Source organism: Macrobrachium rosenbergii, chromosome 54 (genome assembly GCF_040412425.1).
Source record: "Macrobrachium rosenbergii isolate ZJJX-2024 chromosome 54, ASM4041242v1, whole genome shotgun sequence".
NCBI classification, from domain to species: Eukaryota; Metazoa; Arthropoda; class Malacostraca; order Decapoda; family Palaemonidae; genus Macrobrachium; species Macrobrachium rosenbergii.
In genome coordinates this window covers 12401498-12425535 of record NC_089794.1, presented here as the reverse complement: position 1 = coordinate 12425535, position 24038 = coordinate 12401498, and the positions used below count along the sequence as shown (strand labels likewise).

At 35.3% G+C, this 24038-nt stretch overlaps 3 protein-coding genes across 9 annotated transcripts in view; 1 reads left to right on the top strand and 2 right to left on the bottom strand.

Annotated features, from left to right (window-relative positions):
• The window catches only part of LOC136834745 (uncharacterized), a 179301-nt gene that overhangs the window by 48571 nt on the left and 106692 nt on the right, over positions 1 to 24038 (top strand). The window lies entirely within an intron of this gene.
• Positions 4443 to 5685, bottom strand: LOC136834507 (uncharacterized). The gene is made up of 3 exons (XM_067097101.1): positions 5637 to 5685; positions 5126 to 5273; positions 4443 to 4824 (listed from the first exon to the last, which is right to left on the bottom strand). Exons 1-3 carry the CDS (start codon positions 5646 to 5648, stop codon positions 4667 to 4669), a joined length of 318 nt encoding a protein of 105 aa, XP_066953202.1. The 5' UTR covers positions 5649 to 5685; the 3' UTR covers positions 4443 to 4666.
• Positions 14081 to 15383, bottom strand: LOC136834506 (uncharacterized). Its single transcript, XM_067097099.1, has 3 exons — positions 15334 to 15383; positions 14826 to 14973; positions 14081 to 14524 (listed from the first exon to the last, which is right to left on the bottom strand). The coding sequence occupies exons 1-3, from the start codon at positions 15343 to 15345 to the stop codon at positions 14367 to 14369; spliced, it is 318 nt and encodes a 105-aa protein (XP_066953200.1). The 5' UTR covers positions 15346 to 15383; the 3' UTR covers positions 14081 to 14366.

The following is a 24038-nucleotide window of genomic DNA, read 5'->3' as shown; positions in this document are numbered from 1 at the left end:
GGAGCCAGGAGTCCATTAGCTGGAAGGATCAGGAAGCATTAAAGAGAGGATCAGGTTTGTTCATCTTACTGTTATTGACAAAATAGAAGAACGAATGGATTGGCAATTAGTACTTTACATATTTATGAATATCATCTACAGCTATTGGTGTAGTTAGATGGGAAATCTGGGAATAATTATGAAATATTTCTATGGGGTCCTGCTTATGGTATGATTAGCAGAGGAAACTTGAAAGGGTCATAGATGAACTATGCTGCGTTGTAATTGATATGCACACAAGATACACCAGGGTATCTTGTGTTTTCATTTCTGGTAAAATGTAAATATCAGCATTTTCATTGCCATAAAAAAAATCTTCCTAAATGAAAATCTCAGTCAGTCATTTCTTACGGAAGGTAAAGACGCCGGTGTCCTCATCCTTGATGGCATTGATGAAAGGGCTGTACAGAGGGTAGTGATGCCCATGGGCTAGCAGCAGGGAAGGGTCGGCCTCGGGTTCTGGCAGGGGCACAGCCATGGCCACAGCCACCAGGCACAGCAGAATCTGTGGTAATGGAAAGAACGTGATTACTTAAATATGAAATATTCTAAAATCGTTAAGTAGAGTATATATATTATTGCTGCTACTACTACTACTACTACTACTACTAATGATAATAATAATAATAATAATGATAATAATAACGTCATAATATATTATTGCAATAATACTATGGAGACGAATATAAAGAACAGAAACTGAAGCTTTTTAATTATTCTTAAGAAAATCTCCTTAGAAAAAACAATCCTTCGTTAGGATCCAAATTATTCATCATCCTCTTCAGCAAAAGATCCTTCGATAGGATTCAAAATGATCTTCTTCTTGAGAAGAATGTCCCTCGTTAGGATGAAAAAATGACTCCTTTTCAGAAAAATATCCTTCAGTAGGATCCAAAAATTCTTCCTCCTTGTCAGCAAAACTTCGTTAGGATCCAAAATATTCATCCTTCCCCACCTGAGCAAAACTTACCAAGGCCTTCATCATGGTTAGAGTAAGCGAACTTGGTAATAATCCTCAAGCAGGGACTTCAACTGATACTAGAATCCTACGGACAACCGTATATATACACGTCTGAAGAGCCTTGAAGGACACAGGCCGTGGCAGCCACACCTGCCCCAGAATAATTAAACCTCATTACCTGAATGTCAAGCGCATCCCAGACAACCAGGGGATAGTACTTATTCATAAGTCTTTACTAATTCAATTGTTTTTCCTTTAAGACAAAGAAAAAGGAAACTACTTTTTCTTGATGTTATCCTCTGCCTCTTTTTGCCATTAATGCAAATGCTATTACTGTTACTGCTACTGTAATTAACGATAATTTCATCAACTAGCGAGACCTTTGGTAAATTTACAGATTTTACGAATTCACTGAGAATCATTTGCAGCTTCAGAAAGAATCATTGCATTTTATATATGCATATAATTTATTCACATTATACTTTTCATCTTTCTATAAAGAATAATATTCATGCAGTAGTGATGACACAGTCAACAACTTACACTTACTCCATAAGCCAATAAGAAAAAACACTTGTAAAAAATACTTGAAAGCATGATGAGACATTATACGTCACACCTGTCTTGAACCTCAAAGCCTTGTATCCCCGTAAGTATGGCTCTGCAGAGTACTTAAGAACTGTTTAAGACCTGTATTTTTGATTGCTTAGTAATCTGAATCCTTTATCCATTCATTGCCCATTTGCAGAATTCAGTGCTGTCTCAATGCATATACATATAAATATATATGTATATATACATACATATATATGTATATATGTATATTCATATTTATACATATATCTATATACATGAATATATATACAGTATATATATACATTTATTTATTTATTTGTGTATATGTGATTCACGAAGATATGGAACATGATGAATAAATAAATGAAGGCAAATGGCACTAAGGCAAAAAAGAAACAACAGAGGTGTTTGCTAGGCATTTTGACACAAAGTCCTTTACTAGCAGACTGGCGAAAAATATAAAAATAACTTTACAAGAAAGCTCGTATAATTGACAGGTGACATACAGATACCCCTGAAGATGGGGATTATATGGAATAGATGCACCTGGAATCCTACACAGTTGAAGAATTAGTGGACCTCCCAAAACAAAGGTAAATCTTTTGAGAGGTTTTACAAAGAGTCTGGCCAACTGGCTCAAAAGTCCTTTAATTGACTCCTCCCTGTTTTTGAGCCAGTTGGCCTAATACTTTGTAGAACCTCTCAAAAGATTTACCTTTGTTTTGATAGGTCCACTAATTCTGCAGCTGTGTTGGATTCCAGGTGCATCTATTCCTTGTAATCCCCACCCTCAGGGATATCTGTGCCACCTGTCAATTATACGAGCTTTCTTGTAAACTTATTTTTATATTTTTCATCAGTCTGTTATGTTAGTAAAGGACTGTGTTGAAGGGCCTAGCAACAACTCCATTGTTTCTTATTTCCTTTATTTGCCTTCATTTAATATTTATTTGTTCATATACTATATATATATATATATATATATATATATATATATTATAATTATGATTTTTAGTCTTAAAAAATTTGAAAAGTCAATATACTTCGTTCACTCTCCAAGTTCAAATATTCTATTGGAACGATTTATGTTGTCTGATAATTGCTATCGGGAATATTCAGCAGCTGGGACACTACCATTTTGGTCTCATTAGTAAATATGGCCTTATTAATTTAATTATTGATTGATTAACAGACATATATACTTATTTTTTTATTTATTTATTTATCTTTACTCTCATTGGATTCCCTTAACGGAAGCGGACGTGTATTGAAGGTCTTTATTCATATGCGGTCTTAGCGCATCACCTGTCATCTGTTGACAACTGATCAATTAGCATCTGTTGTGTGTATATGGCCGAAGATGTACTCGTTCTTGGAAACCTTTTGACGTCAGTTTCTTGGAAACCTTTTGGCGTCAATGGCAGATTTTAGTCTATGCAGTTAGCTGGTGAAAGAATGCCAGAGGACCTCTGGAATTACTGAGATTTTGTGAGTTATTGCACTGAAAGATCATCTCTGTCAGGACTGGAAGGCGCCGAGGCCGACGGATGGCATAAGAGTAACGAAGTAGAAACCAGACAGGAAGAAGATGACAGGATAATAGGATACAGCAGGATGATAGGACATGAGTCTTGTGAACTGGGAAGACGCCGAATACAGAAAAATGAAACAGAATTACGTTAGAATGGACATAAATTCCGGATCGGGAAGATTATCGCAGAGCTTCGGAACAGGAGGAAACAGAAAGAAAATCAGAATCAGTTTTCAAAGTTTTCAAGCTAAAGGAAAAGGAATACAGAAGTAGGAGGAAGATTCAAGAACTTGGAAACAGAAGGAACAGACAGCAAAGGAACTGATTGCTACTTATAATTGCAGGTTTCAAGAAAGAGTCTCAAGGATGAAAATATTGATAACATGCACACGAATGAATGCGTATTTTATTCCTTTGCCAGTTAGCATGGTTTATCATGTATAATATGCATATATATATATATATATATATATATATATATATATATATATATATATATATATATATATATATATATATATATTATATATATATATATATCTAGATACAATACTGAATATACATACATATCGTGTGTGATTATGTGTGCTTCTTCTTGCTTATCTGTACCGCTTCTTCATGTTAGGTTTTACGTTATTTTAATCTAAAGCTTGTCATTGCTTCACAGTTTTTAAACCTGAGATACTAACATTTTAAAAAGGAACACTGAACTCTTCTTTATGTTCCTGCCTGTGTTTGGTGATTCATCGTTTCTAGATATCCCCCATTCAATCTACCAATCAATCAGTGATTCTTCGAAGTGATTCCTAGAACAGCAGGTGGTGTCTGCCATGTTTGCCAAAAAGGGCCACAGTCGAATATTTTAAGAGTAATATCTGTACCTTAATATAGGCTAGATCTGGAGTGGCCAGTTTCTTGTTTACAAATTGTCAGTGAGTGGTTCCAGATATGAAATATAGTGAAATCATGTCTTGGAATAGTGATGATAGGCTTTTATCTCTGTCAGACAAATTTCAGTGTTTTATGCCTTTTCTATATGTATGATGGTTTATATACAAGTTTGGTAATAACGAGTAAATACTGTATAGTCTGGCAGAACATCATTTCATTACATTTGCCAAGTAAGCAGCAAGTTCCGATATTTTTCGTGGCGCATTTGCAAGTTGTTGTCTTGACCTGTTGTTGATGTCTGTTAACTTCTAAATGAGCCAGTGAGTGGTAACCCATCAAAAGGATGTTTTTCAAATTTCATTTCCTTATTTTGGTATTTAAGGGTAAAGTAAGAAAAATGTTCAAATGATTTTAAATTTATTAGTCGAAGATTAAGATTAAAAGCACACTCGGCTTCAAAGCAGGGTATCAAGTAGATAAAACCTCAATAAATCGTCCAATTTTGTTTATTGTTTATTTGAATTTCCGAAGAGAGAATCTGATTCATCTTCGGTAAAGGATAGAGAGTTTAATGACAGTCACTCACTGGATAGGTTGGGCTCAAAGTTAATGGCCACAAACTTCCCTGATTGCAAGTGATGCCACAAGTTGGGCCTGATCCCAAGTGCCTATTCCTGAGGTACTTCTGTGGCGGGTTCCTCTGTGGAAGGTTCTTCAGAGGTGGATTCCGGAGCAGTCCTTGGCACATAGGGGTAGAAAGGATGCCCCAATCCAAAGCCATAGGGATGTGGGTATCCATGGCCGAAGACGACTGGCTGAAGGGAGGCTGTAAATTCAAGCAAATGTTAATTATAAGTATCCTTGGAGAGCTCGTCTCGTACTTCACTTAACTAGGTAAAGTGTTAGTGAAGGATATAACCAACTCCCACCCCCTGTAAATGATGTATTTTTCAGAGACTTCTCAACAGAAAATGACATCCAGTTGGTAATATTTAATCAGGAAACCGTTATTATCTATATTTTCTCGAAGATTACGTATTTTGCCATAGAAAAAGGATTTTACGAACTAATGCATATGGAGTATCAAATGTAGATTTGTGCATGAGCTTTATTCTATGGATACTTACGGTAGAAGGAGGGTAGGTAGTGTGGGGCTGCAGGGTAGACATATGGCTTGTGGTAGGCTATTGGGTGTGACAAGTACAGGCTGTTAGTGGATGCAGGTGCGTAAGGTAGATAAGCACCCGCAGCCACAGCCACAAGGACCAATAAAACCTGCAAAGATAAAGATTAAAGATAAAGGATGAGATGATGGTTTTGAGGAAGACAAGATGACAACAGAGTCCATTGCTAATCCATTGTGATTGTTAGTAAAATCAGTTCTCTATATATATCGATATACAAGAAAAACACAGGCATTTATTGTACAGAAGTACTTTAGTCTTTTTTTCTGTACAACTTTAGTATTAAACAACTACCAAATCTGAAGGTAAACGAATCTGAGGATGGTTTCTGTCTTCGAAGTCAAATACCAACAAAAACTACCATCAAGGGAAGTATCTAATCATTCCAGACAGTCTTGGATAGACCGGACGTTTCTCCAGAATTCCTCAGAAGGCAACGAGAGCCGACACTCACCGCGATCTTCATGATGACCAAAGGAAGAAGAAGAAGAAGCAGTGGACGAGGCTTCTCTGACAACAATGATGCCGTGACAGACCGACGCCTAGTATTTATAGGGCAACGGACCTTGAGGGAAGATGATCCCTTCCCCTTGCGCCTCTCACGCCTAATCAAGGCCATTGGTTAAGAAGAGGGCGCGGATACTGCAATGACCGGTTTGGGGATTTGACGGATATCGTGGTTGTTCACAAAGGATTACTAAAAATTGATTTAATTGCTTTGTAATTGTTAATATTTTTTAAGGGAAAATGAGTAAATATATTTTTGTTAGCTATAAAGGGAGCTCAAAAACAACAGTGGATATTGTTTTTACTATGAAGAATTACTATTGATCTTTACCCTTTATGTTAAATTAAAGGAAATAGTTAAGAGTTAGTAAATAAACAAGTTAATGCTTATGTGAAACAACAAAGAGAAATTTAAAAAATGCCATAAAAATGGGGCAAAGGTTTCATTATCATGTTCAGTCTACCTACCGGTCAACAGGGCCTCCGATTTCAAACGAATTTCGGGTTAGAAGAGGAATCCCTTCAGTAAACATACGAGAGAAATGTAAAATAAAGAGTAATGATATTCTCCTTCAGTATGGTCAAAAATTGGTTTTGATGCTAACGCGAACAACCGTACATGCTTCTAGAGAGGCAATATGAGCAACTTCTGTCATCAAGAATAATGTTAAAAGCCAGGCAGTGACCCAGCCAATCTAGGCACATGGTTTCTGGAGGGCCGTTGTAAGGATTGTCTATGACGCTGGGAAGCCAATCAGTGCTTTTGTTATTATCGCGTGAGAGCTAATCGGTGCTGTGAATTTTCGTAAATAAACAACTTTTTAGCTATTATCGGCGTTATTGTTAATAAAGTGATAATAACAGACAAAGTAGATTCTATGGAAGTTCTTAATGTGGTCGGGCCATCCCAGGATATTGTGAAAAAAGTAAAAATGGGACAAAATCTCCGTGCCGTGGCTTGATACAACGTAGATTCAAAGGAGGTGTGTGATATTGCTGGGCTGTCCCTGGATACTAAGAAAAAAAGCAACATGGAAAATATCTCTCTCGGTGGCTTCTGTGGTAAAGGTGAAGCTATTTTGGAGGATGTTGCATATTCAGATGGTGGTGATAGTGATGATTATGAGCTTGTTCAGGTGATAGATTTTGGTGATAGCGTTATTATATATCTAGGCAGTTTCATAGTAGGTGAAGATGAAGAGGAGAGCAGCCATATTAAAGGGAATGAGGAGAAAGTTAAAGGAAGGCTAGCCTGGTAGCCTAGGGTGAAAAGAAAGAAAAAATTAATTATTATTACGATTAAATGGAGGAAAACTCATTTGATGAGTGGTTGCATCCCTATAATAGTGATAGTGATAGATAATGCGATAATCCACTTCCTTATGCCACTAGCATATGTGTAGGCAAAGGTGTCATCCACATCAGTCTGAATTCAGCAAGTGCTAATGTCACTGCCAGCAGTGGTTCGGAACCTGTGGAACCTTCTAATGATGAGGCTGAACACCCAGTGCAGCAAGGAAAAGGAAGAAAAAGGTTAGTAGACCAGAAACATGGGCTGCTAATGTTGCTAATATCCTACCAAAGCTTTGTTAAGGAAAGTTACCAAGAAAACTGTCCCTCTAAGAAAAACTGTCCCCCCTGCAGCTACAAGAATGAGTGTCTTTCCAAAGCGGGGGAAGGGGCAATTAATGTGATCTTCAAGGCACATTGGCCAGTGGAGGACTACAGCTAGAAGGCAGCATGCTACCAAATATACATATTCGCAGGGAGCTCACCAAGCGATCTAAGGCTGAAGAAAGGAAGAAGTGGACACTGAACTATTCCGTTACCTTCAGGGGCAAGGAAATAACAATCTGCAAGGCTTCCTTTTTCTCCATTCCCAGTAACGCTATGAGGACCCAAGTTGCCATGGAAAAGTTGTTTGGTGGAGGAACAGCAACAAAGGACCTATGGAGCACGAATCCCAACACCTGGAAAATAAAGGGGGCGTTTTGTGTGTCCCTGAATATAAACAACATCTGCCAGTTTTCAAGCCACTACACTTGTACGATACCCTGGACAGGCAATATTTGGAGTCTCACCTGAGCATCAGGGCACTTAATGAAAATAACGTGATTGGATGGATGTCAGCCAGCCAGATGCTGCCCAGTCGCCAATGTCTTATCATCGGTTTTTGCCTTGTTAAGAAGGATGCCTGCAACACCTGTGAGAGGCTCAAGAAAGCCCGTGTTGATGAGAGGCGGGCTGGAACAGATGTCTCTCCCCAAAAAAAAAAAAAAAAAAAAAAAAAAAGCGCAGGTTGAAAAAAAATCTGTGATTCCAGTGCCATGAAGGCTGACAAACTTTGTGACGACGAATAGGTCCGTGTCGCCATGGACTAAGAGCAGACCATGACGTGTCCTCGTCTTTCTTCTGTCAGCTCGGAGTAATGCAAATTGTGGCATAATGTTTTCAGCAGTGCCGGCCTACCTCCACTCCTTGTTGACGGCCTCTGACTGTCTGTGGATTAATGCAACTGACTACTCCGCAAAAATAATGACGCCAACTTTGCAAATTTTGAAGAGTAAAACTATTTTTGCCATTATCCATTTTTTTCATACTTTTTCATTCATCAATATTGTTTTCTACGCATTAATAGCCATTATCTTCATCATGAGTTATTATTCACAAGTTTGTGGTATTATTATTATTAGCATATTCGATATTTTTTATCATTTAAGTGTAACAATATGAATTTTGCGGAAACTGTTATGATTGCAAGTTTTTTTTTTTGCATTATCACCATTACATTCTTCATTATTCACGAATCAAAAGTCTGTTAGGATTATTATTAAAATACCCAATGCCTTGTTTATTAATGTTTATTGATGTTCATTAACTATGTGTAACAAAACTTTTTTTCGAACATTTTTGGATTTTATTTTTGCAAAAAGCCAAAAAAAAAAAAAAAAAAATGGTTACCTAACAACGTTGTAAAACGACATAAGGTAACGTCACACACAATATCTTAGGAATTTTATACCATAAAAACATGATTAGATAAATTTTCGTGCATAAATGGGGGAGTTGGACGTAAAATATGTACATAAAAAGTTTTCAAAAACTAATGGACTTTTTTCAAAAATTGTTCCGTAGGCGAAATGTACATAGAATAAGCTTCAATGATAAAATGTCACGTCATTACGTCAGATAATGATGTTATCGCGATTTGAACTTCATTGATTTTCAATCACGATTTACTCAGCTTTTAAAGCATGGCACTGTGCATGTTTCTCGAGATGTTGGGCTCAAATGGTATTTACGAAAATCAGGTGAAAGAAACAGTTGAGTAGATGAAAATAATTTTACTAGGACTTTTTTTGTACATTACAAGCAACATGAAGATGAAGAAAAGATTTGTGATATTCTGAATTAAAAACTACGAAAATCTGACGTCGAGGTAGAGCTCCGAATTCCGACCTTTGACTCCGTGTACTTAGTCGTCGCTCGTCACTGGCAGACTTGACCCCAGTAGGGTATGGGGCATTAATAGTAACCGTAAGGATATCCATGATATCCATAAGTGAAAGGATATCTGCTTTCAGGAGCCAGGAGTCCATTAGCTGGAAGGATCAGAAAGCATTAAAGAGAGAATCAGATTTGTTCATCTTACTGTTATTGACAAAATGGAAGAAAGAAAGGATTGGCAATTAGTACTTTACATATTTATGAATATCATCTACAGCTATTGGTGCAGTTAGATGGGAAACCTTGGAATAATTATGAAATATTTATATGGGGTCCTGCTTAGCAGAGGAAACTTGAAAGGGTGTCATAGAGGAACTATGTTGAGTTGTAATTGATATAAACACAAAATCCACCAGGGTATCTTGTGTTTTCATATCTGGTAAAATGTAAATATCAGCATTTTCATTGCCATAAAAAAAATCTTCCTAAATGAAAATCTCAGTCAGTCATTTCTTACGGAAGGTATAGACGCCGGTGTCCTCATCCTTGATGGCATTGATGAAAGGGCTGTACAGAGGGTAGTGATGCCCATGGGCCAGCAGCAGGGAAGGGTCGGCCTCTGGTTCTGGCAGGGGCACAGCCATGGCCACAGCCACCAGGCACAGCAGAATCTGTGGTAATGGAAAGAACATGATTACTTAAATATGAAATATTCTAAAATCGTTAAGTAGATTATATATATTACTACTACTACTACTACTACTACTACTACTACTACTACTACTACTACTAATGATAATATAATAATAATAATAATAATAATGATAATAATAACGTCATAATATATTATTGCAATAATACTATGAAGACGAATATAAAGAACAGAAACTGAAGCTTTTTAATTATTCTTAAGAAAATCCCCTTAGAAAAAACAATCCTTCGTTAGGATCCAAATTATTCATCATCCTCTTCAGCAAAAGATCCTTCGATAGGATTCAAAATGATCTTCTTGAGAAGAGTATCCCTCGTTAGGATGAAAAAGTTACTCCTTTTCAGAAAAATATCCTTCAGTAGGATCCAAAAATTCCTCCTTGTCAGCAAAAAATCCTTCGTTGGATCCAAAATATTCATCCTTCCCCAACTAAGCAAAACTTACCAAGGCCTTCATCATGGTAGAGTAAGCGAACTTGGTAATAATCCTTAAGTAGGGACTTCAACTGATACTAGAATCCTACGGACAACCGTATATATACACGTCTGAAGAGCCTTGAAGGACTGAGGCCGTGACAGCCACACCTGCCCCAGAATAATTAAATCTCATTACCTGAATGTCAAGCGCATTCCAGACAACCAGTGGATAGTACTTATTTATAAGTCTTTACCAATTCAATTGTTTTTCCTTTAAGACAAAGAAACAGGAAACTACTTTTTCTTGATGTTATCCTCTGCCTCTTTTTGCCATTAATGCAAATGCTATTACTGTTACTGCTACTGTAATTAACGATAATTTCATCAACTAGCGAGACCTTTGGTAAATTTACAGATTTTACGAATTCACTGAGAATCATTTGCAGCTTCAGAAAGAATCATTGCATTTTATATATGCATATAATTTATTCACATTATACTTTTCATCTTTCTATAAACAATAATATTCATGCAGTAGTGATGGCGCAGTCAACAACTTACACTTACTCCATAAGCCAATAAGGAAAAACACTTGTAAAAAATACTTGTTAAGCATGATGAGACATTATACGTCACACCTATCTTGAACCTCTAAGTCTTGCATCCCCGTAAGTATGGCTCTGCAGAGTACTTAAGAACTGTTTAAGACCTGTATTTTTGATTGACTAGTAATCTGAATCCTTTATCCATTCATCGCCCATTTGCAGAATTCAGTGTTGTCTCAGTGCATATACATATATATATATATATATATATATATATATATATATATATATATATATATATATATATATATATATATATATATATATATATATATATATATATATATATATATATATATATATATAGGTTTATATTCATATTTATATATATATATATATATATATATACATATATATATATATATATATATATATATATATATATATATATATATACAGGCAGCATATGATGTATATATATGGTCTACCCCAAAGCCAAATCAAAAGTCCTTCAAAAAGAAGGCATATCTTACCCCATGCAAAAATGGGAAAAGAGCACGTTAAAACTAATACAAAAGAAGAAGATATATATATATATATATATATATATATATATATATATAATATATATATATATATATATATATATATATATATACATTATTTGTGTATATCTGATTCACGAAGATATGGAACATGATGAACAAATAAATGAAGGCAAATGGCACTAAGGCAAAAAAGAAACAACAGAGGTGTTTGCTAGGCCTTTCGACACAAAGGCCTTTACTAGCAGACTGACGAAAAATATAAAAATAAGTTTACAAGAAAGCTCGTATAATTGACAGGTGACATACAGATACCCCTGAAGGTGGGGATTATAGGGAACAGATGCACCTGGAATCCTACACAGTTGAAGAATTAGTGGACCTACCAAAACAAAGGTAAATCTTTTGAGAGGTTTCACAAAGAGTCTGGCCAACTGGCTCAAAAGTCCTTTAATTGACTCCTCCCTGCTTTTGAGCCAGTTGGCCTAATACTTTGTAGAACCTCTCAAAAGATTTACTTTTGTTTTGGTAAATCCACTATTTCTTCAACTGTGTTAGATTCCAGGTGAGCCTGTTCCTTATAATCCCCACCCTCAGGGATGTTTGTGCCACCTGTCAATTATACGAGCTTTCTTGTAAACGTATTTTTATATTTTTCATCAGTCTGTTAGTAAAGGACTGTGTGTCGAAGGGCATAGCAACCACTCCATTGTTTCTTATTTCCTTCGTGGCATTTGCCTTCATTTATATATTTATTTGTTTATACACTATATTATATATATATATATATATATATATATATATATATATATATATATATATATATATATATATATATATATATATATATAATTATGATTTTAGTCTAAAAAATGATTTTGTGAAAAGTCAATATACCTCGTTCACTTTCCAAGTTCAAATATTCTGTTGGAACGAATTATGTTGTCTGATAATTGCTATCGGGAATATTCAGCAGCTGGGGCAATACCATTTTGGTGTCATTAGTAAATATGGCCGTAATAAATTAATTATTGATTGATTAACAGACCTATATACTTATTTATTTATTTATATTTACACGCATTGGACTCCCCTTAACGGAAGCGTACGTGTATTGAGGGTCTTTATTCATATGAGGTCTTAGCGCATCACCTGTCATCTGTTGACAGCTGATCATTTAGCATCTGTTGTGTGTATATGGCCGAAGATGTGCTCGTTTTTGGAAACTTCTTGGCGTCAGTGCCAGATTTTAGTCTATGCAATGAGCTGGTGAAAGAATGCCAGAGGACCTCTGGAAATACTGAGATTTTGTGAGTTATTGCACTAAAAGATCATCTCTGCCAGAACTGGAAGGCGCCGAGGCCGACGGATGGCATAAGAGTAACGAAGTAGAAACCAGACAGGAAGAAGATGACAGGATAATAGGATACAACAGGATGACAGGATATGAGTCTTGTGAACTGGGAAGACGTCGAATACAGAAAAATAAAACAGAATTATGTTGGAATGGAAATAAAGAAAATCCGGATCGGCGAGATTATCACAGAGCTTCGGAACAGGAGGAAATAGAAAGAAAATCAGAATCATTTTCAAAGTTTTCAAGCAGAAGGTAAAGGAATACTGAAGTAGGAGAAAGAGTCAAGAACTTGGAAAAAGAGAAGGATCAGCCAGCAAAGGAACCGATTGCTACTCATAATTGCAGGTTTCCAGAAAGAGTCTCAAGGATGAAAATATTGATATCATACACAGTAATGAATGTAAATGTTTCATGCATATTTCATTCCTTTTCCAGTTGGCATAGTTTATCATGTATATATATATATATATATATATATATATATATATATATATATATATATATATATATATATATATATATATATATATATATACATTTGTGTGTATGTGTAGATATATGTATATATCTATACATACGTATATATACATATATATATATATATATATATATATATATATATATATATATATATATATATATACAACTACTGTATATATATACATACCGTGTGTGATTCTGTGTGCTTCTGCTTGCTTATCTATACCGCTTCTTCATGTTAGGTTTTACGTTATTTTAAACTGAAAGCTTGTCATCGCTTCACAGTTCTTAAACCTGAGATACTATCATTTAAAAAAAAAGAACACTGAACTCTTCTTTATGTCCTACCTGTGTTTGGTGATTCATCGTCTCTAGATATCCTTCATTCAATCAGTCAGTCAATCAGTCATTCCTCGAAGTGGTTGCTAGAACAGCAGGTGGTGTCTGCCATGTTTGCCAAAACGGGCCACAGTCTTTCCTTTATAGTGATGTCGAATATTTAAGAGTAATTTCTGTACCTTAATATAGGCTAGATCTGGAGCGGCCAGTTTACTGTTTACAAATTGTCTGTGAGTGGTCCCAGATTAGAGATATGGTGAAATCATGTCTTGGAATCCTAAATGATAGGCATTTATCTCAGCCACAAACATATTTTAGTGTTTTGTGCCTTTGCTATATGTATGATGCTTTGTGTACAAGTTTGTTAATAATGAATAAATAATGTATAGTCTGTCATAACGTTGTGTCAGTACATTAGCCAAGTTACCAGGAAGTTTCGACATTTTCCTTGACAAGTTTGCAAGTTGTTATCTTAACCTGCTGTTGATGTCTATTAACTTCTAAAGGAGCCAGTAACTGGTAACCCATCAAAAGGATGTTTTTTCAAATTTTATATCCTTCTTTTGGTATTTTAGGGCTAAAGTAAGAAAACGTCCAAGTGATTTTGAATTTATTAGTCGGGCTTCAAAGTAGGATAGTAAATAGATAAAACCTCAATAAATCGGCCGATTTTGTTTATTGTTTACATGAATTTCCGAAGAGAGCATCTGATTCATCTTCGGTAAACGATAGAGAGTTTAGTGAGAATCACTCACTGGATAGTTTGAGCTCAAAGTCTATGGCCACAAACTTCCCTGATTCCAGTGGTGCCACAAGTTGGGCCTGATCCCAACTGCCTATTCCTGAGGTACTTCTGTGGCGGGTTCCTCAGTGGAAGGTTCTTCAGAGGTGGATTCCGGAGTAGTCCTTGACACGTATGGGTAGAAAGGGTGTCCCAGTCCAAAGCCATAGGGATGTGGGTATCCATGCCCGAAGACGACTGGCTGAACGGAGGCTGTAAATTCAAGTAAGTGTTAATTATAAGTATCCATGAGGAGCTCGTCTCTTACTGCACTTAACTAGGTAAAATGTCAGTGAAGGACATAATCACCTCCTATCCCTTGTAAATGGTACATATGTCAGAGACATCTCAACAGAAAATGAGATCCAGTTGGTAAAATTTAATCAGGAAACTATTAGTATCTATATTTTCTCGAAGATTACGTATTTTGCCATAGAAAAAGGATTTTACAAACTAATGCATATGGATTATCAAACGTAGATTTGTGCATGAGCTTTATTCTGTGGATACTTACGGTAGAAGGAGGGTAGGTAGTGTGGGGCTGCAGGGTAGACATATGGCTTGTGGTAGGCTATTGGGTGTGACAAGTACAGGCTGTTAGTGGATGCAGGTCCGTACGGTAAATAAGCAGCCGCAGCCACAGCCACAAGGCCTAATAAAACCTGCGAAGATAAAGATTAAATAATAAGGGTGAGAGCATGGTTTTGAGGAAGGCAACATGATAATAGAGACCATCGCTAATCCTTCGTGATTATTAGTAAAAATTCAGTTCTGTAAATATCTTGATGCATAAGGAAAACAGTTATTTATTGTACAGAAATACTTTAGTCTTTCTGTATAACTTTAGTATTGAAAGAACTACCAAATCTGAAGGTACATGAATCTGAAGATGGTTTTTGTCTTCGAAGTCAAATACCAACAAAAACTACCGTCAAAGGAAGTATCTAATCATTCCAAGTAGTCTTGGAGAGACCAGGTGGTTCTCCAGAGCCCCTCAGAAAGGAACGAGAGTGGACACTCACCGCGATCTTCATCGTGATCAAAGGAAGAAGAAGCAGCAGTGGATGAGACTTCTCTGACAACAATGATGCCATGACAGACCGACACCTGATATTTATAGGGCAACGGATCCTTGAGGGAAGATGTTCCCTTCCCCTGCGTCTCTCACGCCTAATCAAGGCCGTTGGTTAAGAAGAGGGCGCGGATACTGCAATGACCAGTTTAGGGATTTGACAGAAACCATGGTTGTTCACAAAGGGTTATAAAAGTTTTTCAGTTGCATTTTAATTGTTTATTTTTTATAGAAGAAAATGAATAAATGTATGTTTTGTTCGTTATAAAGGGAGCTAAAAAAACAGTAAATATTGTTTGTACTATAAAGAATTATTATTGTTTTTACCATATTTGTTAAATAAAAGAAAACATAATTAGTAAATAATCATGATAATGCATATGTGAAACAAAAAAAAAGTAAAAAGTGTCATAAAGAAAAATGAGACTGAAGGCTTTATATCGTGTGCAGCCTGCCGAACGGTTAACAGGGCCTCCGATTTCAAACGAACTTCGGGTTAAAAGAGGAATCCCTTCATCAGACATTCGAGAGAAATGTAGAATAAAAAAATAATGATATTCCCTCCTTCAATACAGTAAAAAATTGGCTTTGATGCTAATTTTTTTTTTTTTTTTTTTGCCTAAAGTGAATAACCATACAAAATACCTCTATAGAGAGGCATTATGAGCAATTTCTGTCATCAAGAATAATGTTAAAAGCCATGCGGTGACCCAGCCAATCTAGGCAGATGGTTTCTGGAGGGCCCTTGTAAGGATTGTGTATCACGCTGACCAGCTGATAAGTGCTTTTCTTATTGTCACATAATGAGAGCCAATCGGTGTTGAGAATATTCCGTAAAAAAAATTTTTTTTAGCTATTATCGGCGGTATGGTTAATCATGGAGTGATAATATTAGAGAAGGTAGATTGTTTGGAAGTGCGTAATATGGCCGGGCTATGAAAGGATGTGAAAAAAGTAAAAATATGTCGTGGCTTGATGCAACATGTGCGACATGGCTGGACTGTCAATAATTTTTAAAAGGCACAGGGTGGTCAATAAAACTGATATATTTTTGAATGAAATTTTATTCATAACGAATGTTTTAAGAATAGAAATAAATATGTGAACGTTGAACCTAAGTTGTTGTCCTGTGGACTGTCCTTGGATATTACGGAAAAAGCAGTATGGGATATATCGCTATGTCGGTGGCATCTGTGGTAAAGGTGAAGTTATTTTGAAGGATGTTGCGTGTTCGGATGTGGTGATATTGATAATTATGAGCTTGTTCAGGTGACAGATTTTGGTGATAGCGTTATTATATAGCTAGACATTGTCATAATAGGTGAAGATGAATAGGAGAGCAGTGATATTAAAGGAAATGAGAGGAAAGGTCGAAAGAAGGCTAGCGTAATAGCCTAGTGTGAAAAGAAAAAAAAAATTATTTTTACGATTAAATGGAGTAACCTCTTATTTGATGAGTGGATGCATTCCTACGAACGCAATAGTGATGAATAATGCGATAATCCACCTCCTTATGCCATTAGCCGCCCCATATGTGTCGGCAAAGGTGCCATCCCCATCAGTTTGAAGCAAGTGCCAGTGTCACTGCCAGCAGTGGTTGCAAACCTGTGGAACCTTCTAATGATGAAGCTGAACACCCAGTACAGCAAGGAAAAGGAAGAAAACGGTGAGTAGACCAGAAACATGGGCTGCTAATGTTGCTAATATCCTACCAAGCTTTGTTAAGGAGAAGTACCAAGAAAACTGCCCCTCAAAGAAAACCCGCCTCCCCCCACCCTGCAGCCACAAGAACGATTGTTTTTTCAAAGCAGGGGAAGGGGCAATTAATGTGATCTTCAAAACATATTGGCCAATGAAGGTCTACGGTTTGAAGACAGCATGCCACCAAATATATATTCGCAGGAACTCACCAAGCGATGTAAGGCCGGAGAAAGGAAGAAGTGGACACTGAACTACTCTGTTACCTTCAGGGGCAAGGAAATAATAATCTGCAAGGCTTCCTTTTTCTCCTTTCATCCAGCAACCGCTACCAGGACCCAAGGTGCCGTGGAAAAGTTGTTTGGGGAGGGAACAGCAATTAAAGGACTTATGGAACACGAACCCCAACACCTGCAAAAAAAAAAAAAAGGGGGTGTTTTCGTGTGTCCCTAAAAGTATACCACTTCTGCCAGTATTTGGAGTCTCTCCTCAGCATCAGGACACTTAACGAATAATACCATGATTGGATAGAGATCAGCCAGCCTGATGCTGCCGTGATGATGTTATGTTACAACAAGATTTCCAGTCGCCATTATCATGTCGATTTTCACCATGTGAAGAAAGATGCCTGCAACACTTGTGAGTGGCTGAAGAAAGCCCTTGTTGATGGGAGGCGGGCTGGAACAGATGTCTCTCCCAAAAAAAAGGGGGGCAGACTGAAAAAAATATCTGTGATTCCAGTGCCTTGAAGGCTGACAAACTCTGTGACGACGAATAGGTCGTTGTCAGGTCTGTGTCGCCATGGACTAAAAGCAGACCATGACATGGCCTCATCTTTGTTCTGTCAGCTCGTCGTACTACAAACGCAAACTGTGGCATAGTGTTTCCATCAGTGCTGGCCTACCCCCACCCCTTGCTGAAGGCCTCTGCCTGTGTATGGGTTAATGCAACTGAGTACTCCGCAGAATAATGACACTAACTTTACAAATTTTGGTGAGTAAAACTATTTTTGCTTTATTTTTTCTTACTGTTTCATCCATTAATGATTGTTTTTTTACGCATTAATCACCAGTATCTTCATCATGAATCATTATTCATAAGTTTGTGGCATTATTATTACTAGCATATTCAATATTTTTTCATCATTTATGTGTGACTATTAATTTTTCGGATATTGTTATAATTGCAATTTTTTGCATTATCACCATTATATTCTTCATTATTCACAGACCAAAGTCTGTTAGGATTATTATTAACATACCCTATGCCATGTTTATTAATGTTTATTGATGTTCAATATTTTTTTTTTGACAATACTTTTTTTCAATTTTTTTAAAATTTTATTTTTGCAAAAAGCAGAAAAAGAAGGAATATAAATTTTTTAAGGGGGGAGGGGCCTGTTTGGAGCAAAATTTCGTTTTCAGTATTAATAGACAACATTTTGAAACGACGTAAGGTAACATCGCTCACAATATCTTTGGGATTTTATGCCATAAAAACATGATTAGATAAATTTCCGTGCAGAAGGAAACGGGGTAGTTGGACGAAAGATAAATACATACCCGCACATTTTTACAAATGTTTCAAAAACTAGTAGGCGTTTTATCAAAAATTGTTCTTTGGGCACAATGTACATAGAATGAGCTTCATTGAAAAAAATGTCACGTTATTACGTCATAAATAATGATGTTATCGCGATTTCAGTATCGTTGGCTTTCAGTCACGATTTACTCAGTCTTTAAAACATGGCACTTTGGATGTTTCTCGAGATGTTGGGCTGAAATGATATTTACGTAAATCGGGTGAAAAAAAAACAGTTGTGTAAATGAAAATAATTTTATTAGGATTTTTTATCTTATTAAAAGCAACATGAAGATGAAGAAAAGATTTGTGGCATTCTCAATCAAATAGGAAAATCTGACGTCGAGGTAGAGCTCCGAATTCCGACCTTTGACTCCGTCCACTCATTCCTCACTCGTCGCTGGCAGACTTAACCCCATTAGGGTATGGGGCATTAATAGTAGCCGTAAGGATATCCGTGATATCCGTAAGTGAAAGGATATCTGCTTTCAGGAGCCAGGAGTCCATTGGCTGGAAGGATCAGAAACATTATAGAGAGAATCAGATTTGTTCATCTTACTGTTATTGACAAAATAGAAGAAAGAATGGATTGGCACTTTGTACTTTACAGATTTATGAATATCATCTACAGATATTGGTGCGATTAGATGGGAAATATGGGAATAATTATGAAATATTTATATGGGGTCTTGCTTTATGGTATGATTAGCAGAGGAAGCTTGAAAGGGTGCCATAGAGGAACTATGCTGCGTTTTAACTGATATACACAAAATACACCAGGGTACAGTGCCTATACTTATTTTTTCATTTCTGATAAAATGTAAATGTCAACATTTTAATGTGCATAAAAAACTTTCTTAAATGAAAATCTCAATCAGTCATTTCTTACGGAAGGTGTAGACGCCGGTGTCCTCATCCTTGATGGCATTGATGAAAGGGCTGTACAGAGGGTAGTGATGCCCATGGGGCAGCAGTAGGGAAGGGTCGGCCTCGGGTTCTGGCAGGGGCACAGCCATGGCCACAGCCACCAGGCACAGCAGAATCTGTGGTAATGAAAGAACGTGATTATTTATAGTTATATGAAATATTCTAAAATCGTTAAGTAGATTATATATATTACTACTACTACTACTACTACTAATGATAATAACATAATAATAATGATAATAATAATGTCATATATTATTGCAATAATAATATGAAGACGAATATAAAGAACAGAAACTGAAGCTTTTTAATTATTCTTAAGAAAATCTCCTTAGAAAAAACAATCCTTCGATAGGATCCAAATTATTCATCATCCTCTTCAGCAAAAGATCCTTCGATAGGATTCAAAATGATCCTCTTCTTCCGAAGAATACCCTTCGTTAGGATAAAAAAATGACTCCTTTTCAGAAAAATATCCTTCAGTAGGATCCAAAATTTCCTCCTCCTTGTCAGCAAAAAATCCTTCGTTAGGATCGAAAATATTCATCCTTCCCCACCTAAGCAAAACTTACCACGGCCTTCATCATGGTAGAGTAAGCGAACTTGGTAATAATCCTCAAGTAGGGACTTCAACTGATACTAGAATCCTACGGACAACCGTATATATACACGTCTGAAGAGCCTTGAAGGACTGAGGCCGTGACAACCACACCTGTCCCAGAATAATTAAACCTCATTACCCGAATTTAAAGCGCATTCCAGACCACCAATGGTTTGTAGCCATTCATTGGTCTTTCGAGTTCAATTGTTTTTCCTTCTAGACAAAGGAAAAACTCCCTTTTCTTTATGTTATACTCTCCTTCCTCCTGATACTACTGCAAGTACCACAGCTATTACTACTACCACTACCACTATTAACGATAATACTTCTAAGTAGCGTTATCCGTGACCAGACTACTTTATAGTATTAATTAAACAGTTAATAGTATTAAGTAAAAATGGTTACTTACGAGTTCGCAAAGAATCATGAACGGCTTCAGAAAGAATCCATGATTCGTATTTATAAATATATTTGATTCACGTAAAATTATTCCTCCACCTATAAACAGTAGTATTCATGTAGCAGTAACGAGGTAATCAAAAATATAATCAAAACTACACAATTACTGCTTATATGAATAACAGAAATACTTGTAAAACACGAGAATATTTGATTAGCATGGGTCTACATAGTACTTTGAAACTACTTTTCAAATCTTTAGGTAATCTAAATCTTTTATCTCATCATTATTCATTTGTAGAGTACTTTATATATATATGCATAAATATTATATATACATATATGTATACACATATATATACGGAATATATATATATATATATATATATATATATATATATATATATATATATATATATATATATATATATATATATATATATATATATATATATATATATATATATATATACGTATCTACATACATATATAATTATATATATACACTATATGCATTCATATATATATATATATATATATATATATATATATATATATATATATATATATATATATATATATATATATATATATATATATATGTATGTATTATTGTATTCATATGTATTATAGATTTTGTATAGATATATATATATATATATATATATATATATATATATATATATATATATATATGTATACACATATCCATATATGAATTTTAACTTATAAGCAAATGAGTTTTTATATTCTCAGACAGTAAGCCGCAAATATAATTTACTATCGCATGCAGTATTCTCGATAATAAACGATATTCGTGAGATTAATATATGTGAATATAAAAAAGTCAATAGTCTATATGACTATAATTATAATTCATATATATATATATATATATATATATATATATATATATATATATATATATATATATATATATATATATATATATATATATATATATATATATATATATATACTATGCATATTTGTATATATATGTATATGTGTGTATGTTTGTGTTTTATTCTCCATCTAGATTATGAAAATCTCATTTAGCGTCTTTCCTTTTTACATTTAAGTGTGAACATATCTGGGCAATGAATGCAATATACTGTTTTCCCCTTTTTATTTTGTATTCAAGGGCCTTGCATCAATTGTAAACCATTAAATTACAGGTAAAAAACACTTATGGGGGTCCACATACACGCCAAAATATACATATATATATGTATATATATACATATATAACAATATACAGTAAACCTCCCGTATTCGTGGGGTATGCGTACTGCACCCCCCTGCAAATGGCTAAAATCTTGAATACTTAAATCCCCCCTAAAAACACTTAGAACTGCCTATTTTGATAGTTTAAACCAAAAATCCTCTAAAAATGCTTATACCTGAGTATTTTATTAGTTTCATCAGAAAAAGTGAATTTAGTCATGAAAATTATATGAAAATACAGTAATTAGTGAATATTTGTGAGTGAAAAATACCCCGAATGGGCGAATTTTCCGCAAATAGTGGGTATATACATACCACAGAGAAATCCGCGAACGGGTGAGTCTGCGAATACGGGGGGATTTACTGTACTTATATATATTATATATATATATATATTTATATATATATGTATATATATAAATAAATTCTCATACATATAAATTTATATATATACTTATACATATAGAGTATGTATATATGTATACATGTGTATTTATGTGTATATATATGTAGTTAGTTGTATATATACATATACTGTATATGTGTGTATATGTATATACTTATACATATAATGTATATATATTTATACATATATATGTATATTATATATATATATATACATATGTATATATATATTCTACTCCAAGCCTACCGTTCACTGGTCAAAGCAACTGAAAATGGATACTAGCATCATCTTCTTCGTTTTAACGTGCTTTTTTCCCATTTTTATATGGGGTAAGCACGATGCCTTCTTTTGAAGGACCTTGATTTGGCGGTGGGGTAGACCGTAGCCTCGATCGGCTGCCCTGCCTGACATCGCTTAGAGCCCGGTAACGAATGTGTACATGTATTGTACCAAATCCCCAGCTCCCTTTCTCCCAGCAGCGAGGAGAACTGGGCGGGTAGGTCATCAGTTCGAGACATGTGAAGTGTCTGTTATGTTTTTAGATGTTGGAATGGCTTTGTTTATGTGTGTATTAGTCTGTAACACCCATTTGCTTTCAGCAAACCTATCCGTTGATTACATACATAATCCCGGGGTGTCTACACGGATAGCAAAGTGTCCGCCTTCTCTGACTGGTCGGCTGCGTGGATTGAACCCTCGCCACAGACCTCTGTGAAGTCTGAGATTGCATACTAGCATCGTCTGTGATCACTAAAATAAGACATCAAGGTAGCAACCTCACTCTTGGAGAAATTGCTGAGAAATTGGAGGGCTGTATCCCTCCTGCGCCACCCCCTTCACAATAGAAGTTGGTGTGAATATATGTATATATATATATATATATATATATATATATATATATATATATATATATATATATATATATATATATATATATATATATATATATATATATATGTGTGTGTGTGTATGTATGTATGTATGTATGTATGTATGTATGTATGCATGTATGTATGTATGTATGTATGTATGTATGTATATACAGTATCTCCCCAAGTATTGACGTCAGTCTTCAAGTGCAGCTTTTGAAAGAGCGATTAAAATTAACAGAACGTCCATATATAAAATCATTGGCATACTTTTAACTTTTCTTTAATCTGAATAATAAGACATCAAGGTAGCAACCTCACCCTCGGAGAGAAATTGCTGAGAAATTGGAGGGCTGTATCCCTCCTGCGCCACCCCATTCACAAAAGAAGTTGGCGTGAATATATATATATATATATATATATATATATATATATATATATATATATATATATATATGTATATATATATATATATATATATATATATATGTGTGTGTGTGTGTGTGTGTGTGTGTGTGTGTGTGTGTGTATGTATGTATGTATGTATGTACAGTATCTCCCCCAAGTATTGACGTCAGCCTTCAAGTGCATCTTTTGAAAGAGCGATTAAAATTAACAGAACGTCCCTATATAAAATCATTGGCATACATTTGACTGTTCTTTTATCTAAACCAATTTGCCGCTTTACTTTATGACTTGGACTTCTCTTCTGGAAAAGAACATGTGATTTCGGTTGTTTGCAGATATGAGATTAATCGTGGATTTGTCTCTCTTGTGAAAGAGTCATTACTTTTTCGCCACATGGAGAGGATTATCACCCTGATATTAGGTGTCTGACGATGGCTACCAAGTATTTATAATCACAAGTCCTCCTATTTGAAATATATGGTTGCTATTCGTTCTAGGTTATTTAGAGATTATCTACTCATCTACTCATTCTTGGAGTG